Raw genomic sequence first — 15,427 nt, 5'->3', positions numbered from 1 at the left:
AATTGATACTAAATTTTGTCAAATGCTTTTTCAGTATTAAGATAATTATATGTCTTTCTCCTTTTATCTGTAGACTTCCTAATATTGAGTTATTCTTGGATTCCTGGCATACAGGCTACCTGGACATGGTATATTATTTTTAAAAAGCAGCTAAATATAATAAAATTTGGTAAAAATCTTTGCATTTATAAATGTGACTGGTCTGAAAGTTTTAGGTGTGTGTGTATGTGTACTTTTTTAGATTTGGTTTCTATGCCATTTTAGCTTCAAAATGTTCATAATATAAGTTGGGAAGCTTTCCCTCATTTGCATTGTTCTGGAATAGTACATACAACATAAGAATTGTATTTTTGTTCAAAAGTTTGACCAAGTGTGCTCTTAAAACTATCTGTTCTTGCATCTTTTAGGGAAAAATTAACAACATAAACATTTTTTTCTGATAACTGGTCTACTCAGCTTTTCTATTTCTTGAGCCAATTTTGGTAACATTCATACTTTCCTAAAATGATCCACTTGATCAAGATTTTAAAATTAGTCTCCAGGGTTGTTCATAATACCCTTTTATTACATTGCATAATTTCCCTTTTCACTATAATATCCCTTTTCTATTTCCTAATTTTGAATATTTGTGTTTTATTTTGGTTAGCATTGTCAGCAATTTGTTTTGTTGGATACAACAAAAAATTTCTTGGACTCAGTTATGAAATCTAGTGTTTTTCTGCATTTGTATTCATTGTACAATGTCTTCCTTTCCCTGGCAAGAACCTTGATTTCACAGGCAGGCACTTTCTCTGATTTCTCAAAGTGAACCTTGGCTTTGAACTCTTGCATCTTTTCATGTGTCTGGTGATGTTTTCCTGTTTGTTCATCCTTATAAGTGGAGTTCTGAGCTTGCTCGGAGTTGGGAGCTGCCAGAGAACATGGTGGGGGAAGAAGAAGGAAGGGGAAGGAGGTGAGACTTGGTTATTTTTCTCTGTCAGTTGAGAAATCTGACCGCCTGTGAGGGCAGGGGGCTTAGCCAGAGCTGGGGCTCTCAGTGTAGAAACTTCATCAGCCCTGAAGAGGCTTGTATCTGTTAGTGTTGGCTGGACACCCTTCCTCTCTACCTTTTCCTGGCACAATTTCCCCCATTGGGAACCAGCTGCCTACACGTTTTGTCAGGAGCCACATCCTGTCAAGGGCAGGCTGGAAGGAAGTATTGCTGCAGGCTTCCGGTTCTGTGGGCAGACATTCCCCTGCTCCACCAGCCAACCCACCCCATTGTGCTAGTGCTCATAGTAGGGCTCCTTTGGGGCCACTTATGGTCCTTCTTACTGTCTACTGGGCAGAATTACTATTTTCAGCAAGAATATGGGAAGGCAGGACTCCTGTTCCCAAATCTGAGTAGTAAATTAACATGACACATAGGATGAACCTAGGACAAGACTGTAGATTCTCCCATATGAATCACTTTACACCAATTCCATTTTTGTCCCTGGATCAAAAGCTTAACTGGACAGCTGGGAGCCTTCTATGTGTGTTGGCAGGGTCCCATTTCAGATTAGTAGCTGGAAGGTGGGGTACTGTGCATAGCTTAGCCCAGTTTCCTAGTTAGTACCCCCCTCAAAGCCAAGCCTAGGATAACGTTTTATTTGAAGATATGATTCCAAGAAGCAATGAGAGTAGGAGGTGTAAACCGGAGAAGGAGGGAGGGAGAAGCAATACAAGGTTGTGCTATGCAGTTGGCTACTCCTACAAGGGTCTGTTTGCTTGTTCTGGAACCATATAAAAAGTCATGAAATATAGCTCAGAATTGCCTTCAGAGGCAAGAACAGAGAAAGAGTTTGTTTACAGGCTCCAGTCTCCTATTGGTCAAAGTTTGCCCCAGGGTGGCGGCGGGGGGGACAGTTAGCTCCCCCATACTCCTGGGTGGCACGCACATGACTGCTAAGTGGGTTCCTGTGGGCATCTGAGAGCACACGTCAGAAGCTATGAGGCAGGAGCAAAAGGTGCAGAGCAGGTCTGAGGGGAGGCACCGTGGCTTCCCCTGCGTGGAATCTGCAGAAGGCTGCTTGCTCAAAACAGCCACGGAGGATATCAGAGGTGAGGTTGAGGATATTTGAAGTGACACAGTAGGCATCTGCTTTACCCAGTCTCGTACATATTCAGATGACACCATGTTCTCCTCTCCCTGCCTCCCTCTGGGCTGCTCTGAACAGCTTGGGGACATGAAAGCGCAAATCCTCAACACGCAAGTTTCTCCTTGCCATTCCCCCTCCCAAAGAGGTTTTTATTAATGTCATTTCATCTCCCAGGGGATAGAAATGGACGATTGGCCAATTTTCTGAGTGAGTGCAGACCATCTGGAGGGATGAACCGCTTCATCTTCTCTGAAGCTCCTTCACATGGTTTAGGTAGCAAACCATGATTCAGCACCAACCACTGATTATGATTCTCATTTCAGCTCCTAATGTCTTGTAATCAGAGGAAACTCCTCCCAGATTCACTCAGTGGCTTGGCAGCCAAGTTTCCAGCTTTTATGAATGTGTAGGTATTTTAGAGGGAAGTAGGATCAGATGGAGTCAGCCATGGTCAGAACCTGGGATGACGATGGCTTTTTGGCCCTGCCCCACCCCACCTCACCCCATAGAGGGATGAACCCACCTTCTATCTGGGCACATATAGTTGTTAGGGTCCTCATCATTCAAAAGGACATGTTAATACCTATACCTGGCTCAGGTTGACTTGCAGAGAACTTTATAGTTGGGCCCCTTCAATTTGGTCCTCCAGTAAAGAGCTTTCATCAAGTTGTTCCATGGCAAGAGACCAGCAGCCTTCAGGAGGGGAAATGTTGCATTCTGCTAAGCTATTCTTTTTATTAAGGGGACTCATAGAAAAAATTACTTTTTGCCCCTGTAGCAGGAATACTTTTATTTATGCTGAGCAACTGGTTTATTTTTCCCTTTTGGACATTAAATTAATTGACTGTGTTTTCCTTCTTGGGTGGTTGGGCAGTGCCAAGTTTTTGAACCTCTTCCTCCAGATGTAAGGCAAGTCTTTTGGGTATGGTCCCATTCCGGGTATCATCTTGTCTATCTTGCTTTCATTTTCCTATGTTCTGCTCTCCCCACCTTTTTATATAATTGGGTTTTTCAAGGTATGAGAATAATATAAAATTTAGAAAATATAGAACATGTAAAGAAGAACAAAAATTACTCATGTTCTCTACGATGAGAGATAATTGCTATTAATATACTGATACAGTCATTCACTTGTACATTCCATTTATTTTCTCTATGCATCTATTTTTCTCCATGTTTCTCCGTCCTTCCATGTACTCTGGCTGTCCTTGATTAATTAATTCAACTTTGATCCAGTGCCTAATCCATGGACTGTGGAAACTGAAATCCTCCTCAGTTTCTCCCAATTTCCATGGGTTTATTGCCATGCTCCTGTCTCTGGTTATCAGTTTGTGGGTGTCATCTGTCTGTGGGTGCTAGATCTCTTAAGAGTCTGAGGGCTTGGGGCACCTGGGTGGCTCGGTCGGTTAAGCGGCTGCCTTCAGCTCAGGTCATGATCCCAGGGTACTGGGATCGAGCCCCACATCGGGCTCCCTGCTCAACAGAGAGCCTGCTTCTCCCTCTCCCTCTGTCTGCTGCTCTGCCTACTTGTGCTCTCTCTCTCTGTTAAATAAATAAAAATCTTAAAAAAAAAAAAAAAAGAGTCTGAGGGCTTCTAGGTCCCCTGGAGTTCATGTGGAAAGCTTGAACTCCTGGATTAGAGGAAGATCTTAAGCCAAACCAGAGCTACCCATCAGTATCCAACAAGGTGCTGTGAGGTTTGATGTGGACCCACACTCCAGGTCCAGCCAGAAAGGAGGGCCAGGCCAGGACCCACCTGTGAAAAGAGGATTGTGCCGCTGTGGCCAGTCTCCAGGTTGGATCACACAGGGGTTGGCATCCCTCACTGTTAATGATGGCTCAAAGACATCACTGTGAGAGCACCTGAGTCTTGACATACTCAAACCAGGTTACCCTCAGGTTGCAGATGTACTGGGAGGGGGTCAAGAAAGATAACAGCTATTTAAGCAGATGTCCATGGAAATGGTGGTAAGCATGCATAAGCTTCATGTCCACAGTATGATGTTAGGTGGAAGGAAGCCTATCCGCATGTATATGTATGTATATATGTTTATAGATGTGTAGAAAGGTCTGGAAAGGCATAAAAATATTAATAAGGCACCTTTGAGAAGTGGTGACTTTCACCTTATGTCACAAACAATTTTGTATTGAGTTCTTTCAAGTAAGCATATGCTACTTTTATAATAACTCTTAAAAAGGTATTTCCCTGTGGGGGAAAAATGATATGCCCCAAAGTATTTTTGTTATTAGGAGATATGCAAGGTTTTTCCTTCTTTCTCATTTTATTTTCCCAATGTCAACTATTACATTTGTGGCAAAAGAATAAATATGGCAGGCAGAATAAATGAGATTAACATGACCAAGGACAAAGGGACAACCACAAATGACTGTTGTTTCAAGTCACTGAATTTTGGGGTGGTAAGTTATGCAGCAGTAACTTCTATATCCAGGCAGTTTGTTACTATTCAGATCTTGAAACTGCAATTCTGTAGGGTCTTAAAAATTTGTCTGTTAATAAACTTCCTGCGTGAATCTGGTACCATTGCTCTATGGACCATACTTGGGGGAAAAACTTTTAGACTCAACCCTTTTACTGGCTCAGTATATAATCATGAAAAATCCCTTAACATTTTTGAACCTCCAACTTTCTCATCTGCAAAAAGGGGCTAATACACATTTTCCTGCACTGTAGACATGAGGATTAAATGAACACAAAGAAACCCTAGTATTTTCTCTTCCTCCTCCTTCTACTTGTCTTCCCCTCACCCTCACCAACCCCAGGAAGACACCAGTGCGAATATCTTAGGAAAACATGAATCTCAGGGTCACAGCTTTATTGTATAGATTTTCAACACAGCCATATTACAAACATTGTCAGGGAACATTTACAAGAATAAATAAGATGGACTTGCAGGTGTAAAAAGATTACACTTCACTGTAATGTACAGTCAAAAAATATATCTGATATTCATTGACCTGACATTATTTACCTTCTGCTTTTTTAAGCTAGAATTGGAAAGGAAAAAGAAAAAAAAAAAAGAACACTGACAGCACAGTGCTGGCTTTTTTTTTAAAGTTGATTTATTTTGTTTTCTCTTCTCATACGTGCTTTATCTACCAAACACCCAAACTGTACAAGCGCAGGCCACTGGGATTCACGGAGAAGGCTGCAAACAGTGTGGAGACTTTGGTCTCATGCAATATCATATGCCCAGTGGATGTGATGATGTCAGTCTCCCTAGAGTCGAGTGGGAACCCCATGATGGCCCTTAGAGGATGATGATGGCGTCCAGTAGCCAAAGCAACCTTAGAAGCCCTCTTTGCCTTTCGTTGGCTAGTTATGTTGGGTGAAAACAGAAGGTAGAGAAGTGCTTTTGAGTCTGACTGCCAACATGGGATAGCCTGGATTCACCTGGGCTAGCCCAGGATCCATCTGGCAAGGAAACGGACACCCTGGGGATGATTATAATTACGTGCCAACAGAGTCACTATGCTTTTGCTTTTGCAGTCTGCTCCAACAGGCCTCGAGTGGGGAGTGGGGAGAAGTAACCTCTGTAGATCATGCATGTGGTAAGCAAAGCCCTGCTCTGGGTTCTGCTTGAAACTTTACTAGTTCTGGCTGTCACTGATGGCCCTGATGGCCAGTGGGCCTGAGCTAGGGTTGATCTCATCCCAGATCTTGGTGGGCATGGGTCTATGGCAAAGCGGCCGTTCTTTCTGGACTTTTTGGTGATAACTAGCCTGGATGAGCCCTGGATATGGGGCCAGAGCAGCATCTTGGCCTGCATGGTTGGAAGACTGGGGCAGGAGAGTAGGGGACTTCAACCTGCACAGACCAAGCACAGCCTTGGCTTTGTGCTCTACAGGAATGAAGGAGTTTAAATACAGTCCCAGCTCCATAACAGATCACCCATCTAGGGTGGAGGAAAGTTCAGGGTCACCTCAGCAATGCTCCTTCTTCTCTTTAAAGTCTGGCCTCTGCTGGACCACTGCTGAGATGGGCAGCTCATCCTCTCTGGCACACAGCATGTTCTTCCTTACAATCATCAAATTCATGCATTGATCCTAGTTCCACTCAAAAGAGAGACCGGGGACTAGCAAACCATGCTTGAATTTGTCCAATGATCTCTAGGCATGTGGGCACTAGCATTCTGCCTGACCCTTTGGAAGTCTGATTTGACCTGGGATGACACCGCTTGGCCCTCTGAGGCTCCAGACTGCCCTGGGGCTTTGACCCAAGGAATACCTTCCATCACTGATCTTCCATGGGAGGGGCAGGGGGGCATGGTGAGCACTGAGAGCTTGTCAGATCATCCCATAGGAGGTCTACAGATTTGTATTCACAAGCCCAAGTGCACTGAAGTATGCTTACAGGAATTCAGTTGTGCACTGTTGGCAGGTTCTTTCACATTCCCCTTCCTCCCCCAAATCTAAGAGTTCCACTCACCAAGGAACCATGAACTACCCTGAGCTCCAGGCTTGCACACCAATACCTTCCTGTCCAGTGCTCTACTGCCCCCAGACTCTAATTCTCTGAACATCCCAACCAAGGATCAGGGTCTAAATCCCATCACCCAGAGCAGCTCCGAAGGATGTTCCATGGTGATCCAGCCCCAAAGGGTCTTCCCTATAGACTCATCCTGAGTCTTCTCACATCCCTTCTATCAGCCCCAGTGGACTACCCCCAAGCTCTTAGATAGCTAAGATGCCAGGCATGGGGTCTACCACTGTGGGTGCTGACTTCACCTCTTGGGGACGAAAATTTATGAGTGGATTTCACAGGGGTGAATGTGGCCCTTTTGATGACCTTTTCCCATCTTTTCTGAGGGTGGGCAGGAGGGATGCAAGAGGTGGTCTTGGTCTCTACAAGATAGTTGCACAGCCAGTGGTATGCAAAAATCTACCTCTGGTTACCAGTAAACCAGAAGAAAGTCTTCTCATGTGCATTAATATGGCTTAGACATCTCTGCTGTGCTTCTAAGGGTCATATCCTGAAATATGTGTCAGAGGAAATGAGTACAGTAGCCCCTCCACTCTTTGCCATGGACTTCTCTCCCTGCTACTCAGATTGCATATGACGTCAGAGGCAGATCCCTGCTAGGTGATGCCAACACCATACATTTTATCACTTTCAGTTATATATCCATGGGAAACCTCCAAATTTAAACCCTTGCATGGGAATATAGGAATAATGAATGATGAATCTCATCTGGTCTTCTCTAGTTGGATTCACTTTATCTTTTTCCTGTTTTATTGGGCTGTGATTTGGAGTTGGCATCATCAGCTGAGAAAGAGCTCAGACTAGTTGGATGATGAGGAAGGCAGGTCAGGGCTTAGAGATGAAATGGCCATCCACAGGATTCATGTCTCATCTTCTGATCTGCCCTGAAGGTGGGGTTGACTTTTGGTCCCCACAGATCTGGCCCAGCACAATCTGTTAGCATCCTGCACCTCCTACTCTTGGGCTGTTCGTGTTTCCCATGGCATTACTGCTGACTTAGCTGGGTGCTGGTGGCCTGTCTACCTAGCCCAGGGGTGGCCAGGTGCGGGCTAAAGGAAGGCGGCTTTCTTCATTCTGTTCTACGGCAGTGAGGTGTAGGAGAATTAGCATCTCCTTCGATGTCTCTGGGTCTGGGTAGGGCAGTTACTCCTGCTGAGATGACATGGTGAGTACCTGGCTATTCCTCCCTGGGCCTCACTTCTGCTGTCTGCAGCAGCTTAACTAGACTGATACCTACATGCACACAACAGGGATTCATACCAGAGCTGAGGAAAATGGATCCTCCTGAGAACATACAGCAGGAGCTAGTTTAGCAACGGGGAACAGATGATGAATAGATATGACTTGATTGGTTAGAGGGAAAATTATCATCTTTTCTCCAGGACACTGAAACTTGTTCTAAAGCGACATCCTTGCTTCCAGTGGTCCTGGCCAGCCCTCCCCATCCCCTGTCCTTCTGGGCAACGGAAGTGACCACTTTGCTCTGTGGTCCATGTGCATCCTCGAGTATTTCTGTTGGGTCCCAACTCCTTGGCCTTGCCTTCCTGTTTTCCTCCCCAAAGCTCTCCAAATCTATGCCTTCTACCCAGCTGAGGCTCCTTTTTTCACATCTTTTCCATTAATTGGTTGGCCCAACATTGTATAGCTAAGAAATGGCCACGCTGAGACGTGAACTGAAGACTAAGCTCTTCCAACCACAACCCCATGCCTCACCAAGGGATGAACTGTGCCATAATAACCTGTGCTTCCTGTGCCCTGCCTGGCATGTTGCAGGAACCCAGTATGTATGTGTGGTTGAAGTAAAGTGAGAAGCCTTCCAGACCCCAGCCCCTCATGTGAAGCATGTTCTTAGATTTGCCCACATTAGCAACCATGTGACTCCACCTGGACAAAGGGCATCACCTTCTAGAAGCCCCAGCATTCAGGAATCTGCTCAGAAAGGCTGTGCACATCTTCTCCTTTCCCTTTAGGGTATTATGGGCTCAGCCTTCACCATGCCAGATGGGCACATCCTCATCATTCCAGGATATGCCTTCCAATGGTTTCCTTTCAGCATCCAACTGGAAGAAACTTGAGATCGACCCATGAATGGTGAGGTCATGGTACCCCCACACCAAAGCATCTGTCTAGGGGAAGTTGAGCTGGTCTTGAGCCTGAGTCTGGAATTGGTCTCAGGAGGAAGCAGTATGGCCAGACACTATGCCTCTCAGACTGGGATATGATTCCCTAGGTTCTGTCATAGGGAGTTGAGGGGACCAAAGCCACTGGAAGGACCAGAGCACATCATTTAAAAAATAGTCCTATTAAAACAAATCAGGCAAATTAGAGTGGAATGCAAGTATTGCATGAATTGTTAAAGTAAAACAAGAGACCGTGAAGGAATTTTAAGCTTGTCTGCTTTGGGCTTTATAAGACCCACTGGGTTTCTGTTCCGCTCTACTCTTTGCCATTATGGGTAGACCCATGGGAAAATTTGAGTCACAGTGGTGGAAAAATATGGTTTTTGAAGTCAAAAGAAATTGAATTCCTGGCTCCCCTATTCACTAACTGGGGGAACTGTGGGCAAGTGATTTCTCTCTGAGCCTTCGTTTCCTCATCTGTAAAATGGTGACAAACACAAACACTGCTTAGGGATGTTGGAAGAATTCAGTGAGCTCTCTGGTTAGTGTCCCCAACACAGGTTCTGCTGGTTCCATGGGAAGGCTAACCTTTGGCAGGCCATTGCTCAGGCCACACACAAAGAGAGGGCCAGCCTAAAAAGCAGTCTGATCCCTCTGTTCGCACGAAGGGAGGTGGGCTGTGGTCATCCAGAGGCCCAGAAAGGGTGAAAGGGCGCTCGTGGAGGCACAGCTAAGTGATTCCTGAAGCCATCTAGGCCACAAACGCATGAGGCTGGTGACGGTTCTGGCTTCTCACTAATTCCTCACATCTCCTCCGAACAGGGTTCATAACTAGAAGGTGACCCTGAGGCTCTGTACTAAGTGGGGGCGCTCCCTTTGGCACCCCAGAGATGAGAGGCTGGCTCCTGCTGTGGAGGCTCAGAGAGCACGGATACCATTTTCCTCTGCCTTGTGAAAGGTGGCCCACCCTCTAAGTGGAGCAGTGTGGGAAGATAGCTTGGGGGAGGTGGTGTTTGCTCTTATTTCCCAAGGACTGGATCAAGTCCAAATTCCAGGGCACTGGTGCCCCATCTCATCCAAGCCCTGCCACGTGCATGTCATGTGGAATCTTCGGGAAGATATCCCCATCATGAGCCTTAGTTTCATCCCTTGTAAACAGGCCCAAGACCTGTTCACTGCCCTGCCCTCTTTGGAGAGCAGCTAGGTTTTGAGGAAATGGGGGGGGCTTAGCTGGGGGAACCATCGCTGGCCTTGTTGGGTCAGGTACCCCACCGTGGCCTGAATTTTTCCAATTTCCCTTCTCCCTGAAGTCACATTTTAGATTCCTACTGTTTGAAATGATAGAAGCCAGTGTCGTTTTTATCTGCCAGCTCTGTCACCCCTTCTGGAGCAGAATAACCTTAGGCTTTGTGTTGGATAGCTCCCCTCCCCCATTCTTCAGGGATGAGCCATGATCTGAGAAAAGAGCATAGGACAGGCTGATTTGCTTTGTTACCAGCTCCTTGAAGGCAGCGTGAGGGCTGGCTGGAGTCGTGGACTGGAGCCAGGGGACCTGCTCAAGCACACTGGGGAAGAGACCCATCAAAGGAGAAGAGTGAGTTTGTTGCGGGGGCGGGGGGGCGCTCCTTTGCCTTCCTTTCCTTTGAGATGCTTCCTTTTGAACCTCCAAAGTGACAGCCCTTCTGTGATCAAGTCTGGTGTCCCTGGACTTCCAGACAGCTCCAGAGCCGAGGCCAATGGGAACAACTTCTGTGGGCTCCTTTCATGTCCCAGCCTCATGGGTCTGGAGGCCTGGATTGGTCACCTTGCTCCACGGTAGAGCAGAGACCCTGAGTGTCTCACAGAAGCTGAGTCTTATGATCCACTGTATATTTTGTTCCAGCAACAAAATAATGAGCAGACAGACAAACAGATGTGATATTAAAAAGCACGCGCTTCAGGGAATGTTTTCACAGTGTCTGATGAAAGAAGAGGCAGCCCCACTGGCCCCAGAGAGAGTCTTCTCTAACACTGAGCCGAGCACATCACTCGGGAGCTCTGCTGGCCCCCTGTTGCCCACAGGGGTATTCTATACTCCAGGTAAGCTCTCTTCTCCCTGACCCTGGCTCATCTCCTGCCACCCCTCTGGCAGTGCTGTGCTCCAGCTGGGCTCACCTGCCACCATACCATGTGCCCCCCCGCCGGCCCCCATCCCAAGGAGTTTTCATACCTCTCTGCCACTGCACATCCTGATTCCTGGGACTGATTTCCTTTCTTTCCTTTTTCTACCTGTTGAGATCCAGCTGGAGTGGATGCCATCTCCTCTAGGAAGGCCTAGGCAGGCAGAGTCTTGCTCCCAGGTTCCTATAATACTCGTATGCTCTACCACCTCTGCACTGGGGGCCAATCTCCCTACAGTGAGCTCTTGGGTGCAAAAACTGTGCCTTCTTGAATTCTGTGTTCCTCATCCCCTGTCTGGGGCTAGACCGGCCTCCCAGCGGAGCTTCCTAGATCCCAGGCCACCCCGAGGCTGCCAGATACTGTGCTTGAGCACCCAGTAGAGACCAAGGTAGAGAGCATGTCCCTGGCTGGCCGACCTCACAGCCTGAGGGAACAGGCATCTGTTTTCACTGGTGAAGAAATGAGAAGAGACTAGCTTTCCTGGGGAGCCGGGAAGGAATTACTAAAAATATATCTGAAATTCTGGGCTTCCCAGAAGAACTCACATCAGAAAGAAAGAATTAAATTTCCATTGTGGAGTTCTCTGCTCGGAAGTTTCTAGCCTTATTTTCCCCTCCATAAAATAACTGCTTTGCTGAGAACAATGAAGAAAACAGTATGAATAAGTCTTATCACCAATGTCTGCCTTTTCAGAACCCAGAATTTCATCACTAAGGAAGATGCCTCAGTTTCCCCAGTCATGAAGTAGAGATGAGCACAGGTTAGTAGTTCTCTCATGGGAGTCTAGGACCACATGAAACGTCATATGGAATGTGCCAAGCCTGGCCTACAGCAGGTGCTTAGCAAATGTTGGTTCCCTGTCACTGACTTACCCATACTTTGGATAAGATCCTAGATCCCTGGTGTGATCTCCTTGACCACATACCTGGGTCCACTGTGGCCTTTCTCACGATGGAAGCTAGGGGTTTCTCTGGGAGGGAGTTCAAATTTGGAGATTCAAGATGATGCACAAAGCTGGCACTCTATCTGCCCCACAAACTGAAGGGACCGTCCTCAGATGAGCCTGTCTCCCTTGCTCAGTAGCAGTGCTGTTCCAGGGTGGGATCTTTTAAGGACATTGCCAGGAAAGATTAGAGGCCCAAGAGATTTGTCTTATAGTTACACATCCAAACTTCCCTCTCTCTTTTATTTTGGCATAACAGACTAAGATTTTACACCCCCAAAGAAAGTTTCTTTTCATATGCACTTTGGAAAATAATCAAATCTTATCCACCACCCGAAAGACACAAGGTCAGCCAGAGCCCTGCCCCAGAGAGATGATTCCTTTTCACAAAGACAAGGAAGAGCAGCAAAATTCCACGCTCCCCCGTCCCACTGATCACGAAAAAGCAAAGAGAGCCTTTATCAAAGGCTGGACACAGTGGGCTGGCCAGTGAATGACGGGTCAAGGCCTGGGCTAGGGGAGGGGTACAGAATGGTATCGGGCCAAGCCCCATGCAGGTTAGGTGTGAGAATGGGGGCCTCTGCTGTGGTGTTGGGAGCATCCCGAGGTTCACACTGATCCAGACCGGCAGGTGTCCAGTGCCAGAGATCCCTGAAGGAGACTACAAGGGGCAGCAGTGCAGGGACCCCCAAGAGCCCAGTCATTTCCATGACAGCATGGAGGAGTAGAACCCACACCCCCTCCACTCCCAAGGACAACTAGGGCAGGGACATGCTGCTGAGGCTGTCACTCCCCAACACTCACACAGCCGGCTTGCCAGGAGATTCACAAACTTGAAAAGAGCAAAAGCAGGAGGTCCGGGAACGGAAAAATCCAGGGCCTTGCCGTGGGCGCACTTGTGCACGGGCCCGTGGCCCCAGCTGGTTGGGTGTGGAAGGGAAGCCTGGGCCTTTCAGAGCAGCATCTCCCACAGCTACAGGAGACCCCTTGGAAGGTGCAGAGCCCACCACGGAACACGGGACCACCAGTCTTCTCCTTGGAGTTGGGCAGGGTGCCGCCTCTTAGCCCCTGAGCCCAGTCACTGCCATTCACAGAAAAGGGGGCTTGGCTGCAGCAGCCTCTGGGCTCCGGCAGGCTCCCCATCCCATCGGGCTAAAAGGAGCTTAAATATTCCAGTGCCGCCTCGTATACAAATTTATACTGTTCCTGAGAGGGGGAGAGGCAGAGAGGGAGTAGAGGAGGCAAGAGAGAGAGATGAGAAGGAAAGGGGAAATGCATTTAGGTTAGAGACACAGATTTTGGAGGAAACTTTATCTACATCCATACTAACAGTCAACTCAAAATTACCCACGTAATTATCCGTATCTGGACATCCCCCAAGTTCTGCCCCATGCCTACTTACACCCACGCCTTCCCAGATGCCCAGTGGGTTATTCCTTTCCTTTTCACTGTTCTGGACTCCAGTGCCTCTCAGACTGTAAGGTGCATATGAAGGACCCAGGAATCTTTCTAAAATGCAGACTCTGAGTAAATCTGGAGTGGGTTGGGATTCTGCATTTCTATCAGGGGCCTGCCTAGGTGATGCTGACACTGCTGGCCTGTGGACCGGAGTTTGAGTAGGACCACGCTTCCAGTAGGTTAAGACTCTTGGAGCAAAGTTCCTTGTGCAGTGGGCCTGATGACCTGGGCTCCGCCCGCCCACGTACTGTCCATCCCTTTCCGCACGGTGTCTGAGCCCTGTGCTTATGCCGTGCAAGTTGCATACGTTAATTAGAATAGGATTGGACTGAATTGAAAATATAATGCATACTCTCCTAAGCCAGAATCCCTTCCCCTAAGCTGGAATTTATGGTATCAGGATTAGCGTATCAGGATGAGTATTTGGGCTGCCTTGTAGGAAATAACTGTGTACAAAGGCTGTGGCCCATCAGGACTCTACGCAGCCAGCTGTTGGGTGTTTTTACTATCTGAGGCTGTCTTCTCCAGATCAGGGAACTAGGGTCAGTCCCCTGCCATGGTAGAAGCCTCCTGGGACACTCACCAGGGTCTCCACCATGTTGGATTTGTTGTTACGCAGCGTTTTCACAATGTGGAACACGTCGATGATGTTTTGCTGCTGGATCATTTCACACACACTGCAGATGGCACAGAAGGTCCCACTGCGGCCGCCCCCATTTCTAGACACAGAGTGACAGAGGTGAGCGATATGCCTGGGTACCCCCCAGGCACCTGCTGGTCCTAAAACCACATCAGGAGTAGTGGGCAGTGGCTGGCCTAGTATGTGCAAAAGTCAGGCTATGGTGAAAGCCTTAGTGGTTTGAGTTCCGTTGGTGCCATGAACCTGCTTTGACTTTGGGCAAGTCTTTTCCTATTCATATAATGGAGGGGTTGGACTAGATGCTCTTTGAGAATTCAATTAGCCCAATGTTTCCTTGGTTCTATGAGCACGTTAAAGTCACCCATGGCACACTGACCCAAACAGTGTGACAGTGTCTTTGTACGTGTGGTGCCTGCATCCTTGTCCAAAAGGAGGCTCTGGGTCCACCTACACATCCAGTGAAGACCGTGGAAGGTTCCAGGTGGTTTTCATTCTAGTTCTTTCCATCCACTAAGGACAGAAACAGCCTCAGGTCAGCCAGCCTAGGTTTGGAGGTGGGGCTGGGTAGGTCTGAGATGTTCTATCCTGAAATGATAGGTCTCTGGGCACCCTGGTTTAAGCAAGACCCTGTCAATCGGGAGAGCAGAGCTCCAGGGCTCCTGGCAGGTCACCTCTCTGTCTCTCCTTTCCGGTGCTCCATAATTCATGTTCGTGGAAACACCCCTCCAACTATTTACAGAAAGTCCCTTTAGGAATCTGCCTGATTTGGAACTCCTGGGCGTGTTGCCAAGAGCAACTAATGATTGCATGTAATGGCCTATGTCTAAAGAACATCTGGATGGAAACTAAGGCACTCGGTTTCCCAGATGTTTTATCTACAGGACACCCAACAAGCAGATGTTTCAGGTACGGACGGCTGCCCTCCACTCACTGGCCAGTGCCTGCACTTTGGTGTCTGTTGTGTCTGGCCTCCGAGGATGTCACGGTCCCCACTGACAGGAGGACATGCCTGTGCTTTCCTTGGGTTCAAACTGTGGGTCACCTTGGTGAGGGGGGACCTGGATAAAAAAGTACTCCTTCCAAAAAGTGGGCTAAAAAACAATCACCTGCAGAGGAGGAAGAACGGACCCCCCCCCCCAGAAGGAGGGTTCAGTACTTTCTGAAGCAAGAATGACAGAGTCCAAGAGGAAGAGGTGAGTGGGCACAGCTGTCCCAGGGCCTGGCGGACTGAGACCCGGATGGGGACGGGTGTGGCTGTGTGCTACAGGGAGGCCACCTGAGTGTGCGGGAGGGACCTGGGGGGGCAGGGGCTCGCTGGCAGGGAACCAGTTGCCAGGTTCTAGGATGTGGGCAGAACCAGCTTGGTTTGGCTGAGAGCGCCCATCAGCGTGACACAGCTCACAGCATCTTCCTGGTCCCTGGTTCGTGATTTGCGTCCTTGGAGAAGAAAGGATTGTGATAGGTGGTGGCCTTAAGCTGTGTGTG

The 15,427-nt window shown here is 47.9% G+C and overlaps 1 protein-coding gene across 1 annotated transcript in view; it reads right to left on the bottom strand.

Annotated features, from left to right (window-relative positions):
* Positions 1 to 4,925: 4,925 nt before the first annotated feature.
* Positions 4,926 to 15,427, bottom strand: part of PTPRT (protein tyrosine phosphatase receptor type T) — a 1,068,951-nt gene continuing 1,058,449 nt past the window's right edge. The window contains exons 31-32 of the mRNA XM_032419927.1: positions 13,886 to 14,021; positions 4,926 to 13,050 (exon numbers count right to left, since the gene is read on the bottom strand). Of these exons, the coding sequence (XP_032275818.1) occupies positions 12,997 to 13,050; positions 13,886 to 14,021 (190 nt within the window). The 3' untranslated portion in view covers positions 4,926 to 12,996. The remainder of the gene's footprint in view (positions 13,051 to 13,885; positions 14,022 to 15,427) is intronic.

This window comes from Phoca vitulina, unplaced genomic scaffold, assembly GCF_004348235.1.
Source record: "Phoca vitulina isolate PV1807 unplaced genomic scaffold, GSC_HSeal_1.0 scaffold22, whole genome shotgun sequence".
Taxonomy (NCBI): domain Eukaryota; kingdom Metazoa; phylum Chordata; class Mammalia; order Carnivora; family Phocidae; genus Phoca; species Phoca vitulina.
Note: the sequence above shows the minus strand (reverse complement) of the source record. Positions and strands in the feature narration are given on the sequence as shown.